The following is a 21,661-nucleotide window of genomic DNA, read 5'->3' as shown; positions in this document are numbered from 1 at the left end:
CTCCAGGCTGTGCCACCATCCCATCCCCTTTGTGCTGTGGTTCTCTTTACTCTCCACAGTCTGGACTAGGAGTCTTAGCTTTTGCAGTAACCCAGCCTCACCCCAATTTACAAAGCCTAAAACTGTGTACAGATGGATATGGCTCTCCCCTAAGGGAGACTTTCTTAGGATGACTTGTTTAAATTATTTCTATCATCCCCTGACAATCCACCCTCAAAGGCCCATGAAACTAGGTTCTTTTTTTTGGGGTGGGGAAATCCCTTGCATAAGAAAGCTTGACACTGAATTTTGTTATATAGGTATATTGTATATATGCTGATGCAATCAGAGAAAAAAAAACAGTGCAAATACAATTACAATTCATAATAATACTTGGTTTCAATGCCCCCGGGAACTGCCCCATTCCTCGGCTACCTCCCAACCCCCAGCACTTCCCCACAGTCTCAACCTAATGCTGGGGGGTAGGGAGGGTGGGCAGGTTAGGGTAGGGAGTGGGCTCTGCCAAGGCAGTGCTGGTGACCCGGAGGGACTACTCCAGGGTGGGGAGGCAAGGCACAAATCAGGGGTGGGTGGTGGGGGAGGTGGCATCTCTAAGGAGGGACGGGGTTGGAGCAGCTGCCAGTCTCAGTGTGCTGGGCCCGGCCCACTCCCCTCCCCACCTCCACAGCCCTGCCTCCCTACCCCCTCCCCTTCCCCAGAAACCCTTTTGCACGGATCATACACAAACGGGCACATTACAAAATGACATAACACAGTTTCACAATATCCATGGCTAGGGCTTTTTTTTCTCTTTTTCAGTTTTTTTTTTTTTTCTACACAATGTACAATTCCTTTTAAATGGATCAAGAAATAGCTTATATACACGAATGAGTCCTTGTTATAACATCTCGGCAGCAAATATCATAAGCTAATGAAGGTCTTGTTGGAGGGGAAGGGAGCCTAGGACTGGGGAGGGGGTAGGGGGTGTGGAGAGAAGGTTATGCCTTCTGGAGAAGTGGGGAGAAAAGGGAGAGGTTAGGGAAAAGGAACAAAAGTAAAATATCAAGAAGCATCTTTACAAAGCAGTTCTATAGCTAATTCCTTTTAAAGGGGAAAGGAAAGGCAACCAAAGCAGGAAAACATTTATCTCTGTGTCTTAAAAAAAAATTGTCTACCATACATACATCCAAAAAATGTGGAAAAAATACTTATTCCAGGGATGAAAGAAGTCCAGATGCTGTGGTCAAATGACAAAAAGAAAAAGAAAAAGAAAAAAAAAAAAAAAAAAAAGACAAATAAGGACCTCTGTCCCTCAGTTTTACCAAAGCCTTACCACTCAATCACCTGTATCAGGCTTAGAGCGAGTAAGCCACTGTCCATAAACTACTTTTAAAGCCTCTGGTGATGGAGGAAGCCAGGCAAAACTGGTGGGATCCTCATTCTATTATCACCCTGAGCTTCAGTGCTCCAGGGGTAAAGGATAACTCTGTACAGAGGGTCTTTCCTCCTATCTCTAGGGCATGAGGTTTAGTGTCTATGGGGCCCAAGGCCTGGGGATGGACAGCAACAATAGACTTGGAGGGACACAAGGCAATCAGTGATGAAAAAGTAGAGAAATGAGGAAGACAGAAGGATGGGGGAGAGGGAGGAAAAGGGAGGAGGTGGAAGGCTAATACTTTACCATGATTAGAGGAACCTCATCCCCCTCCCCCCATCAATAATCCCTGGGAAGGGTATGAAAATGGGGATAAGAGAGGGTAAGAAATCAAATCTCAGTGATTGAGCAAAGGGTCACGGAGCTATACTAGTCAACAAGCAGCCTCTATGTAACTGACCCTGAGGGGATAAAAACAGGGAAGACTCCACCCTCTCCCCTATCGCCTCAGCACCTTGGCAGGCACGCGACTACAGGCTTTTCTTCCCCATCATCCCCTATCTCTACACATCTTACTTCCAAACCCCATTCAAAGGTGGCCTGGCTCCCAGGGAAGGGATTCAGCTCAGGGCAGGGACAGCCCCCAGCCAGACGGTATTGCACATTCTCTGTTCCTTACTTTTAATCTCAACTGACAAACTTGGGCACCTCGTACCTCTGAGCACCTCTGAGCTGGGGGAGGGGAGACATAACAGAAATGGCACTTCATCATGGGGTGGGGGGAGGGAGGCTAGACAGACATGCCACAAGGCAAGATGACTTGCAGGGAAAATATTTTTTAAAAAGCTTCCAATTTCGTGGAAGAGAGAAAAGCAAAACCAAACGATTTATCCAGTGCTTTCAAAGCACAGAGGGCAAAGGAAAGATGTAAGAATATATCTTTATATATATATATATAATTTTAAAATAATCCCAGACCCAGTTCCACTAACCCCCCTCCCTCTCCCACCACTTAGTCAGGGGTTCCACATTCCCCAGAAAAATACTCGAGACGACCCCATCACTACCTGTTCCTAGCGTCTAGCTTCCAGATCATTTCACCACTGGGGAGCGCAGACACAGGCTGCATCTTTGCTCCTTTATTAAGTGCTCAATGAATTGGGGGGAAGGGAGGAAAGAAAAAAAGCCAGGAAGGCCCGTAGGGCCAGTATAACACCCACAGTGGCTCTGGAATATGGGGAGTAGAGGCCAGTGTGGGGGGAACTGAGCCTGATTCCAGCTCCTCCTATCCCCTCCCCAAACTTTATGGGGAGGATGTGCAGTTTGTGTGTGTGTTAATTTTAAAAGTGCCTTCTTACTTTAAAAAATTATTTAATTTTAAAAAATAAAAATGGGGGAACCTCTCCAGGTGGCTTTCAAGGGCAAAATGTAACACTGCTCTTCACACCTCTCTGGTGAGAGTATCCCTTCCTCAAACTCTGACAGCTTTTATTAGAGCTGGAGAGGCAGGTGGACATACACTATGAAGTGAGCAGAAACCCCTAACTTTAATGGGCTTCCCTTACCTCAAAAACAACCTGGTCCCTTCCCCCGTCCCCCATGGTGTGGGCAAATGGGATGCTAATCTCCCCAATCCCCAGAACAGCAACATTGCACAATTCAATTCATTCTCTACATTAGTAGCACTTAAGAATAAAAACAAACAAAAAAGCAAAATTTATAGAATTCTGGGGAGAAAAAAAGACAACAACTACTTTTATAGCACAGGTCCAGGATTGGTTTTGACATGAACTGTTCAGCTGTGAGCAGTCGGCTCTGCAGTTAGTGCAGCAGGGCCAGGGTAGGGCTCCAACCTGATTAGGTGCCCTCACCCTCATCTCCTGGCGCTCAGAAGGTAAAGAGACAAATGGGAAAGTCGCAACTGTTGGGAGGAAAACCCCTCTTTCTTTCTTCCTCTATTTCCTCCCTTTGACATTTCACTCACTCATGCCCATCCAACTTCCAGGACACCCAGCAAAGTCAGGCTGGGAACAGCCACTCTATATTACAGATGGGGCTGTGGTTACTGAGGGCAGATTAGGATTTTTAAAAAAAAAGAAAAGAAAAGAGATGGGGATGGGGGAGAGAACTTTACAAAAAAATAAGATGAAATAATTTAGGGCTAGTTGGCCTAGAATAGTCTTTTGTGTCTCCACTAGGGTCAGGAGACCAATCTCATTCACCCAGCATCCAGAAGGCTAGGACCTTGTCTCAGTCCTCCTTGGCTCAACTTGGTTCACTGTCATGCCCCTTTCTCTCTTTTCTTTATGGGTCACTTTTAGAGTGGTTAAGTTTTAAAGCTTCTCCTTCCAGGCTCTTTCCCCTCATTCTTAGAGCCCAACTTCAATACTCAACACTGCCTTCTGAACTGTCCAGCTCAGAGACACCCCACAGCTGGTGTGCTATTCCTCCTTGTTTGATGCCACCACCTCCCCCCAACCCTGGGTTAAGTGCATTAAAAACTTTTGCCCCTAACACTCCCAGTCATGTCCTACTTGGCAGCTGGGGACCCTACTGCAATGCTCCTATCACTTAACTGAATGTCATTTGTGTTTACAAAAAAGAAAAAAGAAGAGAAAAAAAATACTGGGTGAAAATAAAAAGGTTTAACCGTCCACTGAACAAAGGGAGGACACACAACATCATTAAAAATGATAATAATAATTAAAGCATAAAAACAAACTTTAGAAACACACATCAAAGGGCTTAGATTTCTCCCCAGGACCTCATTCTGACCTCTATCAGAGGCAGAGATCCACCTCACTATTAAAACTGAAGAGAGAAAGTGGCAGAAGAGATCGCAGCAGTGTAAAACAAAGGGGAGGTGGCGGGGCAGGGCGTGTGTTTTCTTGTTGATTCCTACTTTTTGTCTTCTGTTTTTCTGTTTTGTTTTCCGTGTATGGTAGGCACCAGTACAGGCACTGCATGCGACGGAAGTTGGGGACAATGGGAGAGGAGAGGGGTAAAGGGTTCAAGGTCGGGCAGTGTAAGTGGAACAGGCGTTATTTCTGTCCACTGATGGACTGCGATATAGACCGGGGAGGGATCATGTCTAAAAGGTATTCCCGCTGTCGGTCTGCCAGACTGGGGGCTTTGTGTCCTCCAATACCAGTGTTCAAGTATGCAATGTTGACACCTAGACCCAGGAGACAAAAGTGGAGGGCAGGTATTAAAAGAGGAAATGATACCTTCTTCCGCAATACCCTGAGGCTACAGTCTTGGAGATGCAGAGGGAACATTAGAAGTTGTCTACATCAGTCCAGACTCAGTTAAGCTTTACTTCCCAACTACCCACCCTGCTCCCAAGCTTTAGGTAGAGAGGTCTTCCCTAAACTTCAAACCTACCAGGACTAATCAACAAGGTATTGATGGTATAGAAGAGTCAAAGAAAACGGTGGTGAGAGGAAAATAATCAAGACAAAGAAAGGGGAATTATTGAATCAGCTTTCGTGTAGGGGCAGCTGACTTTGAAGAAACTTCCCTAGGTCACTCAACCAGGATTAGGACAGTTAACACTACTATTCTGGCCAAAAGAGATCAATAACCACATGCCCACCAAAAGGGTCATTTTTTTTTTCACCACCAAAACCTTAGTGTACTGTGCCTGGCATGTATTATGAACTTAGCAAACATTTGCTGAATAACAAGAGTGAAAGGAGGAGGGCCTAAAGACAGAGCAGAAAACAAAAGACGGAACAGTCAGTAAAGGAGCCGCTAAAGACCTTTGAAGCTCTCAGACCAGCCCTTCTTACCTGGCATACCAAGGAGGCCCCCCGGCACAGACAGCTGGGGCGCCTGGGCAAAGTTGGAAAGCATAGAACGGGCGGATGTGGGCATACCACGCTGGAGGCTGCTTTGGGGCTGTGGAGCCTGCAATGATGAGGGGACACGCGATCATAACTTTGCCATGATGGAGGGTGTAAGGGGAAGGAAAGAATATGCGAGTACAGAAGAGCAGTATGATTTTCCACAGAGCAAAGGACAAACTAGAATAAATGACTGACAAAACCGTAAGAGAAATCCTCACCTGCCGAAGCGTATGATGTCTCATTATGGTCTCTTGTTTACTGACACTGGACACAGCTGGAGCCGTAGTGGGGGAGAGGGCTGCCTGCTGCTGTAATCGCTGTTCAATTTCCTGTTGGGAGTCATCAGGTCAAGTTGGGCAGGACAGCACCCAATTTCCTAACCAGAAAACCTAGAGGTCTTCTTATCTCTAATGTTGCCAGCTAGTTGGAGGGATATGGAAAAGGCAAAAGAGTTTGGTGGGGTAGTTGCACTAAGAGCTCTGGGTACAGTAACCTCAATACTTCAATGCTTAAGGAATCCCTCTCTCCAGGAAAGCTGGCTCTCGTTCTAGGTGGTGGTGATGAGCTGACTAATGTAATTAATTAAGGCCAATGAGTTACTGAAGTTTTATTTTTGACTCCTGTCTACTCATTTTCTAGAGGACCCATGATGCTACCCAGAAGGGTCCGATAGGTGGTGGGGCGGAAAATAATCTGAGCTTCCCAATACCTCTTCCCTGCTCCAAGATATTCTCATTCTACTAACACTGTATGAAGAATCACACACACTAGCAATCACTAATCTTCACTGGGTACTTTATAATTTACCCTTCCCTTTGTCATTTCTTTGTCAAATATGGACTGCAGATAATTACTTCTCTAAAAGAGAGTTCTAGTACAAATGTAAATGTAAATCCTTTTCACCAAAATCCATTTGTTTGAGGAAATGAAGTCAATAACAGAGGAATTTCTGTAGTGCTATCAGGGAAAACCAAGATTCTCAAGCCTTTTGTCCCTTTCCCTTAACCTCAGACATTATGTGTCATTAACTTCTTACTCAATCAGAAGTAGTCAAATGGAAATGGGAGAGGCAGAATGGTAAGAAGGGTATAAAGGGAACCCAAGCCTCTAGGTTCAAGGAACTTCGCTTCAGAAACCTAGATCACCTGGACTGTAGATTTCACACAGACAACTCCTCTAAACTAGAAAGAACTGCCTTTTGGTAAAATCCAACCTGGACAGGCGGCTGGTGAGAAGTCATAATTCTTACCTGTTCCTGCTGTAGGGCTTTAACAAAAGCATTTTTCAGCCGGTTGGTATGTTCTGCCTTTAGAGCCTTCTTCTGGTTGGAGGTCATACACTGCTCACATAGAATCTTACCATTCTTCTCCTGCTTCCAGTGAGGGGTGAAATCTGTGCGGCACTGGGCACAAACAAAGGGTTCAACCCGCAGAAGAGAGGCACAGCTTTTCCCTAGATGCCAACAAAAACAATAATCAGTGGTTGCACATTTCCTCTCTATCTCCTCTGTTTCTCTTCATCAGAGGAATCTTTTTCCAGGAGTTTACTCTGCTGAATTAAAAAAAGTGACTCTGTAATTTATAAAATATTTACATTTCATTTGATTGCAAAGTATCACTTTAGGGAATTAGTACCATCCTTATTTACAAATGAGGAAATTAAGAAACACAGCTCCAAATGACAAAACTGGGATGATAAAAACTCAAGTTTTCTGATTTCCTATTATGCAATAATGAGAAGAAAATGTGTGTCAGAGTCAAATGGCTCCAGCCCGCACACTGCAAATAAACAGCAATCCCTGCTTGCCGCCACTAGACATAGTCCTTGTGTAGCAATGAAGACCCAGTGTGACCAAAAATAATTAATTAAAAAAAAAGAGCTAAATGATACGCTGGAAACAAAAAAAATAGACAAGCTATACAAAATACACAATAAAAATATTAAGCCTAAGACATACAGACACACAAAAAGCTTTTTGATATGCTGTTCCTAAACAGCCTCTGAATAAAGGATGGGAGTGGTTTGGTAAAAGTCAGGGAGAGGTTATTTAATTTTACACAGTACCATGTGATACTCTGCCCATATTAATCAGGTTTGGCAACCTCTTGCTTAGATAAAAACACTGGCCAACAAACAGCCTTACCTTGGCTGTCGATGACACTCTGTACAACTTCCTCCAAGCCTACCATGTAGATGAACTCGCTATTGGCTGCACTAGGCAGGAAGTGAAGCAAGGGAGCAGGTGGTTTAGGGGGTGGAATCTCCAAGAGTGTCTTTTCCAGCTGTTTGCGAAGAGCCAATTTGGCTGCAGCCTGTGAGTTGGCAGCATCTGTCATGGCGCTGGGGCTAGGAAGTGGTGAGGACACTCTGTTCACGGTCCCTGGCTGGATATGGGAGGCAAGATTCATATAGATGGCAGAGGATGTTGTGCGCTGACAGGGAACAGAAGAACTTGACTGCTGAAACAGATTGAATGTAGGGGTCAGTGATGATATGTGGAAGAGAGAACCAATTTTTACTTTCGTGGCAGAGAACACTATCTGATCCTAGTCTGACCTACACAGCTTCCCCCAAACTCGGAAAATGACATGAGGTGTCCAGCTTCTCCACTGAAAAAGGATTTTGGCACACAGCAAAGGAGAATGACAGTGGCTATGAACTAAAACTGCAAAGATTCAGGATTCTTTGTCTTACATCCTTTATGTTTCTTATTCCTTAGACCCCTCCAGCTCTTTCTTCTAGACATATTTTAGCTTACTGCTGCTCTGCTGCATCTAACACCCTTCTTCTCCACTACTATATTCACATGGGCTTCCCAGGGGGCTCAGTGGTAAAGAATCCACCTGCCAATGTAGAAGATGGAGGAGACTCGAGTTTGATCCCTGGGTTGGGAAGATTCCCTGGAGGAGTAAATGGCAACCCACTCCAGTATTCTTACCTGGAAAACTCCATGGACAGATGAGCCTGCTGGGCCATAGTCCATGGGGTTGCAAAGAGTCAGACATGACTTAGTAACTAAGCACGCACAGGCTATAATACAATTCCTCATGATTTCACTTCTGGGACCACTGTCAACCCACCAAAATTTCCTTTGTTGTCCTAGTCCAAAAACTTAAAATCTATGACCTTTTCAACAGGGAAAGCAAATAAAAGATTTTTCTGTTTCCACATCAGGGCTCCCTCTTACCGGTTGGTAATTGATGGTGGGATTCATATTGGGTGTTGTGGTGCGTACAAGGCCAGGCTTAGGTGGGCCCCGCTGACCCTGTAGCTGGGCTGGGTTTGGCGCAATCACACGTTGAGACATTAACATGTGTGGGAGGGTGGTATTGGTCGCTGAACGGATGACACTGTGACCCTGAAGTGTAAGAAGATACAGTTGTAGGTGGCAAATGCCTCACAAAATGCCAAACAGAAAACACTGTCTATAATATATAGCTAAATAGAAATACAGTCAGATTTGGTAATTTTGTCTAATGATCAATGGGATAAATCTGCCATCACTGTAAAAATTGATTAGTAGTTAGGAATTCCCTGGCTTTCTTGGTATAAACTATCTTAACCCTCTATGGAAAAGGGCTAGGAATTAGAAAGACTACAGTGGAAAGATCAGTTATTCATCCTTCTACTGCAGACTAAATCATGCCAGTAAGGACCAACAGGGCTATTGATAATAATGACATGTCTATCAAGGCCAGGTTCTTTCCGTGATCTTCACAAAAGCCCCGAAACTGAGAGGATAACAGAGTTCCCTGAAACTAAGATCACACTATGGGTCACATACCTGTAAAGTTCTCAAATTCTGTTCAACCCCTTGGGCCCCAGGCCGGGAGGGAAGCTTGGACAGGCCTTGCTGTCCCACATGGGCAGGAGATGGCTGAACAATAGATGCTGCATTCTGTACAACTGGAGTCTGGGAGAGAGGAGAAAATGAGACAGTGGAAAAGGCTAGTAATCTAGAAATCTGGTACTAGACTTTCAAAACTCCTTCTCAGTCTGAAGCTCCTGTTGAGCAGAAGGGAAAATGAAAAAATAGAATCACAGTTTTCTTGATTAAGGCCCCAAATAAAAAAATAACATTATTTCTAGAGACTAAAACCCAGGGGGCCAGAGAAGAATGAGCCACCCTGCTGAATCTGCCTGGGGTAGCCCATTCTCAGTTTTTCTTTGCTTTCTGCTAGTCCTTTATTTTTTGGGCACAGTACCTTCTGAACCACGTTCTCTTTCTGTAGCTGACTCTGTCTCAGTTTCTTTAACAGCACCAGTCGGGCTTCTTCCAATCGCAGCTCATCTCTCAGCTGCTTGATGAGCTGCTGCCGTTCTTCAATGCCTTTCCCCTGAGGAAACATGGAGACTATCAGCTATAGTAGTAGTTACTCAGAGTCCATTCCTGCAAGATGATATATTTTTTTAGGTCAAAAACTTTCATCTTCCACAAGAAGCACAGGTGCAATGAAATTGTTACCTTTGTGTTCCTAGCACATACTCTGGCACAGCGCCTGGTATACATTAGGTACTCAAAAATAGCTTACAGAATGAAAGAAGAGATCATATATAAATGCTAAACAGATTCCTGGCAGAAGAATGGCCAAAGGGAGATATTGCTTTTCTTGAAAATAAGGTTCCTTAATCTTCTAAACTCGTGTTTCCTCCAGAAATACATAAAAACTTAGGAATTTCTCCATATTCTGAGACCCAGGATACAGTATAGAAGGTATTTCTAGTTAAGAGTTGAGTTTACATGATCTGAATTATGAAGTTTTCATTTTCCAAAGATAAACTACACTGAATATACTTTTTCAAATTTTCTTCTCCACTTGTAGTTATTTAGATCCAAAAAGTAAACACGAAAAGAAAAACAGAAATGGGACTCTCAGGGAATTAAAAAGAATAGTAGAAGCAAGAAATGATGAGAGGAATCTATTTTTTTTTACCTTAAACATCTCTAGGTTGGCTGCTTTGAGTCTTTCTTCCATTCGGGAGCTGGAACGGGGGCTGGAAGCCTCATTATCAGACAAAACAATGATGTCTGGGGAGGGAGTTAGCCTTCCTCGGTCTGGTTCACTGGACAAAAAAAGGAAAAATTAAGGTATTTCCAACAAAGTTCATAAAAAAGTTATGAAAACTTTTCTACACTGAACAAAGAAATCCAAGGAAACAAGTCTGTTCTGATTCACCCAGGGAAGACAGAGACATACAAATCAAAGGATAAAGAAGAAACCAAAATGGAAGTGTTGACAAAATCATAGCAAAAAGAACTTTTCCCATCTAAATTCCTTAGAGAGAATGCAGACAGAAAGACACTGAATGGCTTTAGGAATGAGAGTAAGAGATAAGTATTTTTATCATATCAATTTTAATCAAAATTCCAAGTGCTTTCCTTATATCTCAGTCTCCTTTTGGGTTCTCTTGAGGTTCAAGAAGGAAATGGTTAGCCTGACAGGGGAAGAAAGGCAAAGGCAGTAGAGCCTACTTGTCCACCCCAGGTACAGAGGACACGTTGCCAAGGAGGCATTCTATCAATATGATGATACTGATAAGAAGATGATCCTGGCTATCTAAAGATTTACAAGAAAGGAGGTTATATGCAACTCCAGTGAAGTCTATCCTGCCAAGGGTTTAGGCCAAAAGAAGGTACTGTTGGTATTGTTGTCAGTGGCTTAAGAGAATGGACAGTGCTAAGTATAATGTCTACAGCCTTCTGGAGGATTGAAACTCCACAATTAAATGTATGGGTCTTGTACCTAATTGCAAGTTCTACTTACCATCTTCCCTCAGAAAAAAAACTATCTAGAAATGACTCTGATCTAAACCTTTCACACCGGCTATGCCCTATGGCCAATCCTAGTTATTAGACAACTCTAGTTTTGATCTTTCTGGGGCTAATCTTAAAAGCATCTTGTCAAAAAAAAAAAAGAAAAAGAAAAAAAAAGCATCTTGTCCCTCTAAAATAAAAAATGGCACTCACTTTTTAACACTTAGATAATAAGAATCCTATGAATTCTAACTGCCTGAGGTTCCCAAGTCAACGACCATATCCTATAATTCTCTCTTGATTTCTTAACTCAGATGTCTTCGCTGACTACTTTCTTGAAATCTACAGTGTAGTCAGGAGTGTGTATGTCTAAAACAATGTGTTCTTAGGTCTTACGTAAACTTGTAACTCAAGCCTTTTATAACCACAGATCTTTAGTCCTGAGCGCCTCTTGACCATTTCTCAGGGGGTCTTGTCTCAGATGCCATTGGGACTTGGATGCCTTTTGAACAAGGCACCTTGGATGGTTGGGACAGGCATTCAATTCCTCAACAGAGTAAAACTGAGGTTACTAAAACAACCAAGTTTAGCTGAGGAAATAAAATAGAAAGACAATGATAATAGTAACTATCTTGGGAATTACTAAATTTGTCTGCATCACTTTATAACCACTGGTCACAGACACAAGCTGAAAATGTAGGGTTACAGAAAAAAGAAGTCACTAAAGGAAGAAAAGAACCTTTTATCCTTTAACCCCCAGTTCCTGGAGTAATGGTCAGGCCTAAACAAACTGCATTTTTATTTACATTTCTATATTCCTTCATGCCCCACCCCCATCCCTAACATGAGTAAACAACTTTGAGGTCTGGCAGATTTCTCTTTCTTTTATATGATTCCCCAATGTTTACATCAACAGTTAGAAGCTCTTTCTATCCTGGCCTGGCTGGATACACACCTCACAGATTATTTCTAACCTAAGGAATTCTTCCTTGCTCAAATGAGTGCCACTTATTACTTAAGGATTATCCAGCAACAGAACAAGCAGAGACATTACAGTATGAAGATTTTGGAATTGAGTGACATTTATCAGGAAGTTGTATCTGAGAAAACCCTAAATGATATTTTATTCCCAAATATAAATGACTCATATTACATAAACAGCACAGGTAAGGAAAAGCCCAAGTCAAGTTTCATTTCTCAATTTGTTTTTTTTTTTTTTTTACTTTTGACGTGGAACTCTGGCTTTTTATTAAAACTTTTCTGGGGATAGAAGTTACTTTGCTACTTTCCCAAACATACATATGATTTACAATACTTGCTGTTCTTAGGTATGAAACCCTAATTAGATATTATTAAATTAGATATTATTAAAAGCCAGACTTGCTGCTGATATCACTTTGTAACTCAGACTGGCTGATTCCCAGAAACTATAAAACTCCTAATCTTTATCCAGGTAATAAAAACAAAATCAGAACTGCCGTGTTCTCGATAGCATTCCAAAACATAAGCAGTGCTGGTTTCATGCATATCTTATTTCATAGATACCATAACTTGTACAGCTGATGGCAAAGAAAAAAAAAAAGATATTTATGCAATTATGATATGGCTATCATGTCAAGAGCCCTTCCTTCTTTCTGCTTTTAAAGTCCCTCCTCCTTTTATCCACATCAAAGAAACCATTGTTCTCCATGCTGGGCAATCTATCAATCTTCTTTCTTCTTACAAAAAGTTTGAGGCTAAGTGGAAATAGCTGTCAGTGTATCTGGTCTGGTGAAAGGGAAGATGAGTGACAGGGCAGACAGGGCCTATTTTTTTCATGCAGAATGGAGATCTAGATGGTTTACATCAAGGCTCTTTTCCTGGAGAACATTAAGAACAGTTCCCAGTTTCCAAAGAATCAAGTTTCAAAAGTTCAATCCTCTTATAAAATTAAATGCAATGGGAGAGTTTTCAGGGTACTCTAACTTTCAACAGAATTTATCTGTGATATAATACAATTCCAACAGCACTGAGATCTTACCAAAATGTGTAACAATGTTTTTATGAAAAATACATTCTCAGTTCCAAATGTGGATGTAAGGAATCCACCTAACATTTCTCCTCTTCATTGACCCCAGTGAAGGAGGATTAGTCATTTACTCCAGAAGGCTAAGGGTGATTACAGGGCAAGTGGATTACTCAGGTGCATTATCTCATTCATCCACTTTTCTTTTTTTCTAAAAATGTTTAAGGATTAGCCTATAATACTTTGCTGATACTACATATTGCTCCCAAGAATTTTTCTCTTCTTCCACAACCTCTACAGAACTTTTCTGATGTTTCCTAAGAGTTTTTAATTCTATTACCAAGAATACTGTTCCCCTACTGGGTGTGATTTAAACAAAATAACTCTGGGACAATACTAATAAGTTAACATGAAAAGGTAGAGAAAGAAACCTAAGTAAGATTATAACCATTCCTTTCTTCTTCTTTCTTGCCATGTGTATGTGAGAAAGAAAGCACAAGCATGAGTGTACTTGTGTAAGTGAATGTGTATGCATATTTGGGGTTTGGGGAATGTGGCACAAATGAAGTAAAAAATGCAGACGATCAGCACATGAAGAAGAGAGAACACACAAGAGAGGCCCATACTCTCTGAGGTAATAAAAGCTGGGTATTCATAATCAACAGATCCCAAAACTCCTGGGATGATCTGAAGAAATGACTGCTTTTGCCTGCCTCCTAAAATGGCCTAAGATTAGAGTGAAAGTATATTAACTCATTCTAATTGGGGTACCAGCTCTTACTGCCTCCTTGATCCAGAAACAGCTACTTTATGTTAAGGATAATAATTTTTAGAGGCACTTATTTTCATTTGGAAACAAGAGGAATTCATGGTCAAGCCAGATGGCACAGATACACCTTCATTCAAAAAGCTTTAGGAAGAAAAACCCCTTTCTCTCATTGGAATTCATTCCTTTTTCATAGGCTTAGTTTATGAGAAGACCTTAACTATGGAGGCAGCTGAATCAAGCCATACCTCCGTCTAGCACTCATATCTACAGGTTCATCATTGATGTTTTCTTTGCCTGGCCTTCCAGCAGTCCTGTTGTCTCCATGAGGCCTGAGATTCCCATTAAGCTTCTCTTCATAGCCCTTGACACCACTGCCATCTTGTTTAGTGGGTAACTCATGTGGCACCTCAAGATTTGCCAAATCCTTTCGTTTGAGCAGTGCCAACATTTTCAGACGTTCCATGGCCTCATGCCCCTCCATTTTGAGTCGTTTAGCCAGGACATCATCTCGCTCATCAGCTGGGTCCAAGCTCCGCTTCAACAGATTCAGGCGAAGAGCATCCTCTGTCATTCTATCCATCCTATGGAAAGAAACATTCGAGTGCAATCAGAATAAAGTCCCTTAAATAGTCCACAAGGAAAGAAGAATCACAGGCATATAAATGGAAGGTTAAAGTTAACTGAGCTAACATTCTATCCTATAACTTCCTAGATGATCTGTATTAAAAGAGGTATCATCTCAACCTCAGCAGTGAAAGTAAACCTTCAAATGCCTTCCAGTCATCGAGGTTCTTACTGTATAGATGTCTGAAACCAAAGACCATACTCACTGAAATAATCCATTAAGAGCCTACATCTCTCAAAAGAGTAAACATTCTTTTGTGACTGGCCTTTTGTGTATGCATGCTCAAAGTCAGATGCTTTGGTTTTAACTCTCATACCAAATTCTTCTCCTGGAAAAGACTCTTTTATGAATGGGAGGTTCCTTAGGTCACCCATGCATATCTTTAACTAGCCATTTTTACTGATAGAGAAACATGAGAAAGATTAATTAGACAAAGGGCATCTAACAGGAATCCTCAGTTGTCTGGATACAGCAACAGTCAGAGGGTTCCATTGTTATTTGCCCTCAATCCTATACAGATTCAGTATCTTAAGACACTTTGTTCAGCAAAGAACTCAGGCACATAGGAAGATAAAAGGTACTATGTTCGTTACTCCTACAGCAAAATTATTACAGGCAAGCTAATTATGATTTTTCCTTCTCATTTTGATTTGTTACACTAACAAAATCTAGCTGCAAAATTTCTCCAATACTTTTAAATCCAGGGTTACCTTCCTGGTAGGAAACAGCAATGTGATACTGGAAAGAAAATTTTTTGATGGATCAAAACACAGTTCAAACTGGTATTTACTTTTACAGGTCAAATATTTCAAAAGTTACTTTACCTCCCCAAATCTCAATTTCATCTGTAAAAGTGGGCACTCAGAAAGGGGTTCAGTAAAATTTAATTTCTATACCCTCAGGATATAACTTTCACACGTAAGATATAAGATTCAGCATGATAATTCACAGACTCGAGTAGTAGGACAGAACAGATTACCAATGTTAATTGGTGCTCTTACAAAGAAAAGTATGTATGTGCTTGCAGCATCTTCCTTCCTGTAGTGCAGAGTAAAATGTAACTCTTCTGGTTATAATGAGGAAAAGGAGTAACCAACAAAAGAATTTCCAACAAAAGGAAACAGACCTTTTGGAGAACAGAGAAAAGTCAGAATTCAGACCTCTGAATTTTCAGGTAATGTTTCTTAAACTCTCTTTCTCTTTTTCAAAGAACACCCTTATTGAGAAATAACTGACATTTCATACAGTTCACCTATTTAAAGTGTATAATCAAGTGGTTTTTAGTATACCCACAGAGTTGTGCAATAATCAGCACAATCCGTATTAGAATATTTTCATTATCTCCTCCTTAAAAAAAAACCCATACCCATTGGCAGTCATTCTCTTCCCCCTTTACCTCTATACCTCACTAACTGAATTTATCTCTAAATTTGCTTATTTTGGACGCTTATATAAACGAATCATACAATATGTAGTCTCTTATGACTGACTTCTTTCACTCACCATTATGTTTTTAAGGTCCACTCAAGTAGCATATATCATTGCTTCATATTTTTTATGATATTCCATTGTATGGATATGTATTTTGCTTATTCATTTATCAATTGATAGACATTTGGGTCTTTCCCCCACTTTTTAATTTTTTTGACCACTCTGTGCGGTATGTAGTATCCTAATTCCGTGGTCAGAGATAGAACTCATGCCCCCTGTGGTGGAAGCATAGAGTCTTAATCACTGGCCCACTAGGGAAGTCCCCTACTTTTTACTATTATGAATACTCCTATGAACTTCCATACACATGTTTCTGTACAGACATGTCTTCAACTCTCTTGAATATATACCAACAAGTAGAATTGCTGGCTCCTATGGATCAAGACCATCCCCATGGAAAAGAAACGCAAAAAAGCAAAATGGCTGTCTGAGAAGGTCTTACAAACGGCTGTGAAAAGAAGAGAAGCAAAAAGCAAAGGAGAAAAGGAAAGATATTCTCATTTGAATGCAAATTTCCAAAGAATAGCAAGGAGAGATAAGAAAGCCTTCCTCAGCAATCAGTGCAAAGAAATAGAGGAAAACAACAGAATGAGAAAGACTAGAGATCTCTTCAAGAAAATTAGAGATACCAAGGGAACATTTCATGCAAAGATGGGCTCAATAAAGGACAGAAATGGTATGGATCTAACAGAAGCAGAAGATATTAAGAAGAGGTGGTAAGAATACACAGAAGAACTGTACAAAAAAGATCTTCACCACCCAGATAATCACGATAGTGTGATCACTCACCTAGAGCCAGACATCCTGGAATGTGAAGTCAAGTGGGCCTTAGGAAGCATCACTATAAACAAAGCTAGTGGAGGTGATGGAATTCCAGTTGAGCTATTTCAAATCCTGAAAGATGATGCTGTGAAAGTGCTGCACTCAATAAGCCAGCAAATTTGGAAAACTCAGTAGTGGCCACAGGACTAGAAAAGGTCAGTTTTCATTCCAATCCCAAAGAAGGGCAATGCCAAAGAATCCTCGAACTACCACACAATTGCACTCATCTCACATGCTAGTAAAGTAATGCTCAAAATTCTCCAAGCCAGACTTCAGCAATACGTGAACTGTGAACTTTCAGATTGTTCAAGCTGGTTTTATAAAAGGCAGAGGAATCAGAGATCAAATTGCCAACACCCGCGGGATCACTGAAAAAGCAAGAGAGTTTCAGAAAAACATCTATTTCTGCTTTATTGACTATGCCAAAGTCTTTGACTGGGTGGATCACAATAAACTGTGGAAAATTCTGAAAGAGATGGGAATACCAGACCACCTGACCTGCCTCCTGAGAAATCTGTATGCAGGTCAAGAAGCAAAAGTTAGAACTGGACATGGAACAACAGACTGGTTCCAAATAGGAAAAGGAATACATCAAGGCTGTATATTGTTACCCTGCTGATTTAACTTATATGCAGAGCACATCATGAGAAATGCTGGGCTGGAAGAAGCACAAGCTGGAATCAAGATGGCTGGGAGAAATATCAATAACCTCAGATATGCAGATGACACCACCCTTATGGCAGAAAGTGAAGAGGAACTAAAGAGCCTCTTGATGAAAGTGAAAGAGGAGAGTGAAAAAGCTGGCTTAAAGCTCAAACTCAGAAAACTAAGATCATGGCATCTGGTCCCATCACTTCATGGCAAATAGATGGGAAACAGTGGAAACAGTGTCAGACTATTTTTTTGGGCTCCAAAAGCACTGCAGATGGTGACTGCAGCCATGAAATTAAAAGACGCTTACTCCTTGGAAGGAAAGTTATGACCAACCTAGATAGCATATTAAAAAGCAGAGACATCACTTTGCCAACAAAGGTCTGTCTTGTCAAGGCTGTGTTTTTCCAGTGGTCATGTATGGATGTAAGAGTTGGACTGTGAAGAAAGTTGAGTGCTGCAGAATTGATGCTTTTGAACTGTGGTGCTGAGGAAGACTCTTGAGAGTCCCTTGGACTGCAAGGAGATCCAACCAGTCCATCCTAAAGGAGATCAGTCCTGAGTGTTCAATTGAAGGACTGATGCTGAAGCTGAAACTCCAATACTTTGGCCACCTCATGCGAAGAGTTGACTCATTGGAAAAGACCCTGATGCTGGGAGGGATTGGGAGGAGGAGGAGAAGGGGACAACAGAGGATGAGATGGCTGGATGGCACTACTGACTCGATGTACATGACTTTGGGTAAACTCCGGGAGTTGGTGATGGACAGGGAGGCCTGACGTGCTGCAATTCATAGGGTCGCAAAGAGTCAGACACGACTGAGCGAGTGAACTGAACTGAACTGATGGTAACTCTCTCTTTAACATTTTGAAGAATTGTTAGGTTGTTTTTCCAAAGTAGCTGCACCATTTTTACATTACCACCAGCAGAGTACGAGGGCTCCAATTTCTCCATATCCTCTTAATTCTCTTTTAATAGCTTCAGATATGAAACATATTATAGCATATAGAAACATTCACTAGCTGCAGGTTCCCCAAAGATTTCTTATTTTGACATGTGTTACTTCTGAAGTGGTTTACCTCTGAAAAAAACCCCTAGATGGACTGACTGGAAAGTTGAATGAACACCAAAAAGTTAAGCCCTAATTCCACAGTAACAATGTCCTGGGTAACTTGATCAACACCTCATAGTGAGAGTATGATTGAGAATACCATGAGGAATTGCAAAAGGTTAAAAATCAACTAATTATAACCTAGGTGAAAAAAGTACTTCAGAAAAATACACAGCAAAATATACAAATGTGCGTTAATACAGTATACTGTTCTAAGTTTTGAGATAAATTATATTTATGAGCACTGAGGGAATGACAAAATGACAAAATTCAACAACCTGGTACTGGTTGGAAATTGGGATGCCATCATTAGCTTGGCTTCTTCAAATTATGGTTATACAAATAACTAAATCAGTTCAAATAATTTCCTCTTTATTATAATGACATAAATGGGTACACTGCAAGTTGTGAGAAACCAGAACCAGATATTTGAATGTCTGAGGTAAGCAATCGTTCCCAACAGATGGCTTGATAACTCTGATTAAATTTTCCTTGCCCACTCTTGACTTTACTGACCCAACTTTATGTACTCGCAGCCATGCCTGCCTCAAAATCCAATGAGATATGGATGATTCTTTAAAACAACCAGACTAAATGAAGTCAGTCAGATAGAGAAGGACAAATATTTTACGGTTCCACTTATATGAGTTACTTAAGGCATATTCCCCCTGGAGGAGGGCATGGCAACCTGCTCCAGTATTCTTGCCTGGAGAATCCCATGGGTAAGAGGAACCTGGTGGGCTACAGCCCATAGGGTTGAGAAGAGTCAGACATGACTGAAATGACTCAGCAAGGCAGATTCACTGAGACAAAGCAAAATAGAGGTTATCAGTGACTGGGGGTGGAGAGAAGGTAGTGAGGAGTTACTATTTAATGGGAACAGTGTCTCTGGGATGAAGAAAAAATTCTTAAAATGGATAGTAGTGATGGTTGCAAAACACTGTGAAAGTAATAAAAACTGAATTCAACATTTAAAAATGGTTAAACTAGGGACTTCCCTGAGGTCCAGAGGCTAAGACTGTGCTTGCAATGCAGGGGGCTCAGGTCTGATCCCTGGTCAGGGAACTAGATCCCACATGCTACTACTAACATCTGGTGCAGTCAAATAAATAAATTAAATAGATAAAAATAAATATTAAAAAAATTAAAAAAGGTTAAAATAGTAAATTTTATGTTATGTATAGCTTGCCACAGTAAGGAAAAAAAAATCCAATTTAGTAGAAACAGATTAAAAAAGGCCACGAGTGATATTTTCAGGGTGATGAAAATGTTCTAAAGCTAGATTGTAGTTATAGTCACAGAATTCTGTACATTTTTTTAAAATCGCTGAATCATACATTTATACGCCAATAAAGCTGTAAAAATAATATTCAATGTATGCTGAGTTAGTGCTAAGTTGCTTCAGTTGTGTTCCACTCTCTGCAACCCCATAGACTGTAGCCCACCAGGTTTCTTTGTTCATGGGATTCTCCAGGCATGAATAATGGAGTGGGTTGCCATTTCCTGCTCCAATGTTAAGTTGGTCACACACAAATTTCTCTCCAAAAAGAAAAACGAAACTTCTGTAAAATGAAGGTTTTATGTTGTCTTTTAACACCTAATCAAACTTTTCTGCTTTTTCCAGGCTTCAAATAATAACCATATTTCTTAAGTGCCTACTTAAAAGCCAAACATGCTACTAGACACTTTATCATGTTTCCTTATTTAAATCTCCTCAACAAGTTACTAAGTGGTATCATCTCTACTTTAGAGGTGGAAAAAGTGTCAAATCAAGTACTCTAAGCCTGCAAAGCTTTAGGCAGTGAATCTAGAATTCCAATGCACATCTAGCTCACTTCAAAAATCTATTACAGGGCTTCCCTGGTGGCTCAATGATAAAGATTCTGTCTGCCAATGTAGGAGACATGGGTTTGATCCCTGGTCTGGGAAGATCCCACATGCCATGCGCACTGCAACTAGAGTGTAGCCTCTGCTCTCCACAACTACAGAAGAGCCCACACAGCAACAAAGACCTGGCACAGTCAAATTTAAATAAGTAAAACTGAAAAAAAAATCATCCACACTAAAAAATCATTTAAAAAAATCTATTATATATATTTACAGCTATTCCTCTCCACCCTGCCAAAAAAAAAAAAAAAAAAAAATCTGTCATATATGTACATCTCCCTGCTCAGAGCAAAATAATCTTAAGAAGCAGTGTTGTGGATTCATGCATTTGCACATGCATCCAACCCATCCATCCCCCACAGACATTAAGTATATACAATGTGCCAAGTTCTGGGTTAGGTACTAGACGTAAAGGTGAAAAAAAGACCAGGTTACTGTCTTTAACAATTTCATTCTGATAGAAGACAGATGTGCATGTAACTAAAGTAGTTACATACAAGTAGTTAGATGTTACATACAAGTAGTTACATACATAAAGAAGTTAGATGTTACAAGCCTTTGCTATATACTGCTTTTTCTTCCTCATACTGAATTCAATTCATCCAGAGGCCCTAGAAGCCTGGAAATCATCCTTAACTTTTTCAGACTTTTAAATCTAACTCACTAAGTCCTATCAATTCTATTACCTTCCTCTCAATGAGGAAATTTAGCCATTCCCTTGTATAAGGGATATTCCCAACACAGGGATCGAACCTGGGTCTCCTGCATAGCAGGTGGATTCTTTACCTTCTGAGCCCCAGGGAAGCCCCAAATGAGAAAATAGGTAGTGCTGGCATGCTGCTACTGGCAGCCATCTTGGTCATGAGGGAAGGCAGTTTGCAGATAAAGCAGACGCTGTGCACAGTAGAACACTGAGAGGAGAGCTAATTACATAGCTGTGCCACCAAAGCAAACTACTCTGAAGCTAGTCCTGTTACACGGACCAACAAATACCTTTAATGTTTAAGCCAGTATGAACTGGATTTTCTGTTACCTAAACTGAAAATATCCAAATGGACAGACAGCTCTGTCAGAAATGCTGAAATGAAATCAAGGTGGAGATACCCACTAAACAAGTGAATATATGGTACACAAACAAGAGCACCAGAGTTCAGGCCAGAGCTGGAGATAAATATTTGAACAAGTAAGGAAGATAACTGAAATAATGTATGGGGATGAATGAAACTGAATATACAGTTGAAAAGAAGAGCCAAGGATAGAGCCTTGGGCAATACCTACATTTAAGGATTGGTTGGTCAGAGGAAACTAAGAGAGCTAAGGGAAAACTAGAAAAGCATGACACG

At 41.0% G+C, this 21,661-nt stretch overlaps 1 protein-coding gene across 3 annotated transcripts in view; it reads right to left on the bottom strand.

The window, feature by feature from the left end:
• Nucleotides 1-734: 734 nt before the first annotated feature.
• GATAD2B (GATA zinc finger domain containing 2B) overlaps nt 735-21,661 on the bottom strand; it is a 78,614-nt gene continuing 57,687 nt past the window's right edge. For 2 of the 3 annotated variants that reach the window (XM_065903798.1, XM_065903800.1), the window contains 10 exons: nt 13,977-14,312; nt 10,137-10,266; nt 9,408-9,539; nt 8,987-9,115; nt 8,390-8,560; nt 7,346-7,661; nt 6,452-6,654; nt 5,421-5,531; nt 5,146-5,263; nt 735-4,529 (listed from right to left, as the gene is read on the bottom strand). In XM_065903798.1, coding sequence (XP_065759870.1) covers nt 4,396-4,529; nt 5,146-5,263; nt 5,421-5,531; nt 6,452-6,654; nt 7,346-7,661; nt 8,390-8,560; nt 8,987-9,115; nt 9,408-9,539; nt 10,137-10,266; nt 13,977-14,311 — 1,779 coding nt within the window. In that variant the 5' untranslated portion in view covers nt 14,312 and the 3' untranslated portion in view covers nt 735-4,395. The remainder of the gene's footprint in view (nt 4,530-5,145; nt 5,264-5,420; nt 5,532-6,451; nt 6,655-7,345; nt 7,662-8,389; nt 8,561-8,986; nt 9,116-9,407; nt 9,540-10,136; nt 10,267-13,976; nt 14,313-21,661) is intronic. The other variant, XM_065903801.1, reaches the window with a different exon arrangement.

The sequence above is a fragment of the Muntiacus reevesi genome, chromosome 1 (genome assembly GCF_963930625.1).
Source record: "Muntiacus reevesi chromosome 1, mMunRee1.1, whole genome shotgun sequence".
NCBI lineage: Eukaryota > Metazoa > Chordata > Mammalia > Artiodactyla > Cervidae > Muntiacus > Muntiacus reevesi.
Note: the sequence above shows the minus strand (reverse complement) of the source record. Positions and strands in the feature narration are given on the sequence as shown.